The following is a 5,000-nucleotide window of genomic DNA, read 5'->3' as shown; positions in this document are numbered from 1 at the left end:
ACAGTCCAGTTCTTTTCTCCACAGCCCAGTTAAGATGCTTCTGACGTTGTCTCTGGTTCAGAAGTGGCTTGGTAGCCCTTTTCCTGAAGGCGTCTGAGCGTGGTGACTCTTGATGCACTGACTCCAGCTTCAGTTCTCTCCTTGTGAAGCTCTCCCAAGTGTTTGAATCGGCTTTGCTTGACTGTATTCTCAAGCTTGCGGTCATCCCTGTTGCTTGTGCACCTTTTCCTACCCAAATTCTTCCTTCCAGTCAACTTTGCATTTAATATGCTTTGATACAGCACTCTGTAAACAGCCACACCTTTCAGTAATGACCTTCTGTGACTTACCCTCTTTGTGGAGGGTGTCAGTGTTTGTCTTCTGGATCATTGCCAAGTCAGCAGTCTTCCCCATTATTGTGGTTTCAAAGAACAAGAGATACCCAGAATTTATACTGTAGGGATGGTCATTTATTCAAACTCAAATGTAAATATTCTAATATTTTGAGATACTGATTTTTGACTTTCATGAGCTGTAGCTCTAATCATCAAAATTAAAAGAAATAAACATTTGAAATATATCAGTCTGTGTGTAATGAATGAATATAATATACAAGTTTCACTTTTGAATGGAATTAGTGAAATAAATAAACTTTTTGATGATATTCTAATTATATGACCAGCACCTGTATATATATATAAATCTAAATTACCCTTTTTTTTACTTGAGCTTACATGTATTTTACATAATTTTATATAGAAATGAAAACTAAATAATGCACCATTTATTTATTTCTCTATATAATATAAAAAGACATCAAAAGTTTTATGTAGCATTTAAGGAATAAATAAATAAAGCAAAATGTATTTCTGTATAAATATTTAGAGTATTGTCTAGCACTGTCAAGTCCCTTCAAAGCTCTAAATAATAACAAATAAATATGCAGTGCTTTTGGTTCATTGTAGAAGGTTTTGGCATGTCTTGTCCAGGGCTGTGAGAAGCTGGACGAGGAGTGGACCGATGCGGATCTCCTGCGTGGTCTGGATCTGGACGCTGTTTCTCAAAGCTCCGGCAGTGTCCTGAGCAAACTGGACTGGGCCGCCATCGAGAGGCTCGTGGCCGAGCAGCAGTGAGGGAGCGTCCAGATGTCCAGATGTTGTCCAGCTGCAGCTGCTGACTGTGAATGATTGTGCTGTTTGTGTGTCGTGTGCTTGAGCAGAATAAACTGGACTCTCTGGCAGGTGCGTGTGGTGCTGGATTCATTTCAGAGCGCAGAGCCTTCAGATGCCTTCACCGTCTCATTTAGCGTTTCGAAGATACGATAATGAAAGATTTGTTTATTTATTTCTAATATAATTATTAATTATTATTGTGTATGAGTAAACACACAATAACAACTTTTGTTTGGTAAGAGAATTTGTCAGTTTTTTTTATTATGCCACACATCAGAACAATACAACGAGAAACATTCAGATGTTAAAGAAAAATAGAAAAAGATGATCAACATTTTATGAATATGAAACTTCCCCATTAAAATTAACAATTGTATGAAATAAGCTTTATGTTTTTTCAAATCCATGATCACTGAAGTATATCATTACATCAAATCCACAAAACATTTCTCAAAAAAAAAAAAAAAAAAAAAAAAAAGTAATTGAGATTATTGTAGGTCGCGATGACGTCGTTGAGCCGGTATTCAGGAGAGACTTTTATTTTGACTCTCGGCGTCCCGGAAGTGTGTGATTATTATTGTCATGGCTGATCGCGGCAGCGATGCTGGTGAGTTTCTGAGTTTATTTTATTATTCGTGAAGTGTTTGTGTCGTGTAGCTGAGGTGGACGCGGTCAGACTGCAGGACAGTGTGTTTCTGAAAGCGTCGGTGGTTTAATGAAGTCAGTTGCAGTCGCCGCGGCTGTTATAATAATAATAATCACACGTGATTCTTCAGTAATAACCAGAATATCGGAGCCCTCAGTCTGCTTTTTGTGTTCATAGTGACTCAACTGGCCTCGTGTTTTGGCTTTCAGGAGCCCTTCTGCTTTATAAGTGAAAATACACTCAAAAAATAAAAATAAAATAAAAAAAACACCTTCGCGATTCGTTGTACTATAGTAACGGTAGTACTGTGGTAATACTATGGTATTCGTTAAAGTGCCCCGGATACTGTATAATACTGCAGTACTGCGTGGATATATTATACAAGTACTGTGATTGTGGTAATCTTGGAAATAAAGCTGTGTACCATAGTATTACCATCACTGTAGCACCTCAGTACCTTTTGTGAAAGTAATAATAGAAATTATGATAGAATAATATATGAGTTCTACAATTAAGCTTGTTTTGCCTCTAGATTATTATTTTTTCCAAACATTTTTATTTTATTAATATTTTATCTACCATCATTCAATAAATAAGATATACTTCATGTGTTTTTTTTTTTCACACCATATTCGTTTTTATAATGTAAGGTAATAATAGAAATTTCCCTTTTGATGATGATGATTATTGTTATTTTTTATTGTATTGAAATCTGACTGTGATTCATACATTATTCATTGTTAAAAAATAAATAAATAAATATACACTACCTTTTGTAAAGTTAATAATTCTATAATAGAATCATACAAATAGAAATGTAAAAACTCAAATTTTTCCTCTAGAATATTAATAATAATAATTGTATTTATAAATTTTAGACTGACACCTATACATTATTTATTGTTTATGAATAATATGAATAATAATAATAACAACAACAACAGAAGTTCTGTAATAATAGCAATTTCAGAAATTTTAAAAACTGAACTCCCTTTAGAATATTACTTTTTATTTTATTAATTTATTTTAACAGACACCTGCACATTATTAATTGTTTAAGAAAAAACAATAACATAGTTATTTTTGTGAAGGTAGTAATTCTATAATAATAACAACAACAGCAATTCTGTAATAACAGCTATAGCAGAAATTTTGAGAATCAAACTTAATTTTCCCTTATAATTTTTATATATTGTTTTATTATTATTCATTGTTTATGTAATAATAATAATAATAATAATATTAATGAAAATAATAACAGAAAATCTGTAATAATTTCAATAGCAGATATTTTGAAAATTAAATTCTAATTTCCCTTTAAAATATTATTATTTTTCATGATTTGTTTTATTATTTTTACTACCAACGATACATTATTAATTTCTTGCAAAGTAGTGCTATCAAATGATTAAATGTGATTCATCGCATCCAAAATAAGTTTTTGTTTACATAATATATGTGTGTGTACAGTGTATATTTATTATGTTTATATAAACACACTGTATATATTTAAGAAAAATGTTTATATATTTATATATAATAATATTTTAAAAATATATACAGTATGTGTGTGTCTTTATATAAACACAGTACACACACATGAAAGCTTGTGTTTTGTATGCGACGGATCGTTGAAGGCAGTAATGATGATGTTGTGGTTTGCTCTGATCACAGGAGACGCAGATATCTCGTCTGTCATGGGCTTCTCGGGGTTCGGTGAGTGTTTCTGCAGCTCTCTCTCTCTCTGTGTGTGTTCAGTGTCACATGCTCAGTCTGCGTCCCGTTTGTTTCATGCTCAGGGAAGAAAGCTCGGACCTTTGACCTGGAGGCCATGTTTGAGCAGACGAGGAGGACGGCCATCGAGAGGAGCCAGCGTGTGGAAGGTCATTACTCGGTGATTTCAGCTGTAGACGGAGGCGCTGTAAGTGTGAAGCATGCTGTTGACTCTGAGTTTTACTGCCGCAGAAGAGCGTCTGAAACACGCAGCGGAGGCCAGCAGCGGCTCGCAGAGAGACACGCCGTCCACGTCAGCTTCAGCAGCATCCCTACGGCAAGTGCAAACAATTAAACCTAGCACTCTATTCTAATTCAGTTCTTTAAAAAAAAAAGTGCCTCTTTTAGACTTGCTTGTTTTGTTTAAAATTGACAAAACTAATACTAGCGTTTCTAATCTTTTTGTATTCTATTTGTTTTCTTTTTATTTATTACACTGTATAATAAAAAAAAAACCTTGCAACAAGAAAATGTACATTTATGAATATAATGTGTTCCCTGTAAAATAAATACATTTCTTATAAATTCTGTGTTATGTTTACAATGAGGTAAATAACAGATTATAACACACACAGTTAAATCAATGCATGAATTGGATTTTGAAGCAAGGAATTTTAACAAGTCACCAAAATTCCTGAAAAAAACACGATCAATAGACTCGATACTGAAATTAGTTCTAATGAGGATTGCCAAATTTGAGTGTAATCTCATTAGTGGGGTATATATCATGCAAAATTTTTAAATGTAATTCTTTTAATTTGTTGGGGACATAATTTATAAGGCAAGAGCCATGCTTTTTCCAGTTAGTCTTATTCTATTCAATTCAATTCAAGTTTATTTGTAAAGCGCTTTTCACGACACATTGTTGCAAAGCAGCTTTACAGGAAATTAAGTTTCTACATTATATTTAGTAATAGTTTATCAGTGGTGACCATGTCAAGCTGATGTCCACATCGCAGAAGCGTACAGTAAAATAATTCCAAATTATTACAATTATTATTAGAATTAAAGAATTCCAAAAAAAATTTAAATTTTTTTTTTTTTTTGACTGAAACACATTTCTAATAATTTTATTACTACATTTCGGGTCGTAAATACACTGGTCTTCAACCAAGAAATTCTGCTCCTTTTTTTTTTTACAATCGCTTCAAATGATGATGAGATTTCATTAAGCGAACAAGACCATAACATTGTGAGAAATTCCTGGGAAATTGTGTTTAAACGTGGAATCACAGTAAAACATTCCCTCGTGGATCTCGTGCATCACAAAGATGATCAATACCTTTTTCATACCAGTTCTTAAGAAACATCAACTGTGTTTGTGTGAACAGGAAGCAGAACCGTGTCATCGGTCCTCCACTTCCTCCTGCGCTCGGCGCTCAGATGGAGGAGGACGATGATGATGATGATGATGATGATGATGATGATGA

At 33.5% G+C, this 5,000-nt stretch overlaps 2 protein-coding genes across 3 annotated transcripts in view; both read left to right on the top strand.

The window, feature by feature from the left end:
* LOC131547867 (ciliogenesis and planar polarity effector 1-like) overlaps window positions 1-1,112 on the top strand; it is a 14,953-nt gene extending 13,841 nt beyond the window's left edge. The window contains exon 14 of the mRNA XM_058788613.1: window positions 969-1,112. Within this exon, the coding sequence (XP_058644596.1) occupies window positions 969-1,112 (144 nt within the window). The remainder of the gene's footprint in view (window positions 1-968) is intronic.
* Window positions 1,081-5,000, top strand: part of LOC131547866 (WD repeat-containing protein 70) — a 78,351-nt gene continuing 74,431 nt past the window's right edge. The window contains exons 1-5 of one of the 2 annotated variants that reach the window (XM_058788611.1): window positions 1,081-1,220; window positions 3,472-3,513; window positions 3,597-3,680; window positions 3,763-3,847; window positions 4,902-5,000. The exon at window positions 4,902-5,000 is cut by the window's right edge and continues 100 nt beyond it. In XM_058788611.1, coding sequence (XP_058644594.1) covers window positions 1,163-1,220; window positions 3,472-3,513; window positions 3,597-3,680; window positions 3,763-3,847; window positions 4,902-5,000 — 368 coding nt within the window. In that variant the 5' untranslated portion in view covers window positions 1,081-1,162. Of the gene's footprint in view, window positions 1,221-1,621; window positions 1,759-3,471; window positions 3,514-3,596; window positions 3,681-3,762; window positions 3,848-4,901 lie in introns of those variants that run through there. The other variant, XM_058788612.1, reaches the window with a different exon arrangement.

The sequence above is a fragment of the Onychostoma macrolepis genome, chromosome 10 (assembly GCF_012432095.1).
Source record: "Onychostoma macrolepis isolate SWU-2019 chromosome 10, ASM1243209v1, whole genome shotgun sequence".
NCBI lineage: Eukaryota > Metazoa > Chordata > Actinopteri > Cypriniformes > Cyprinidae > Onychostoma > Onychostoma macrolepis.
This window is presented reverse-complemented; position numbering and strand designations above follow the sequence as displayed.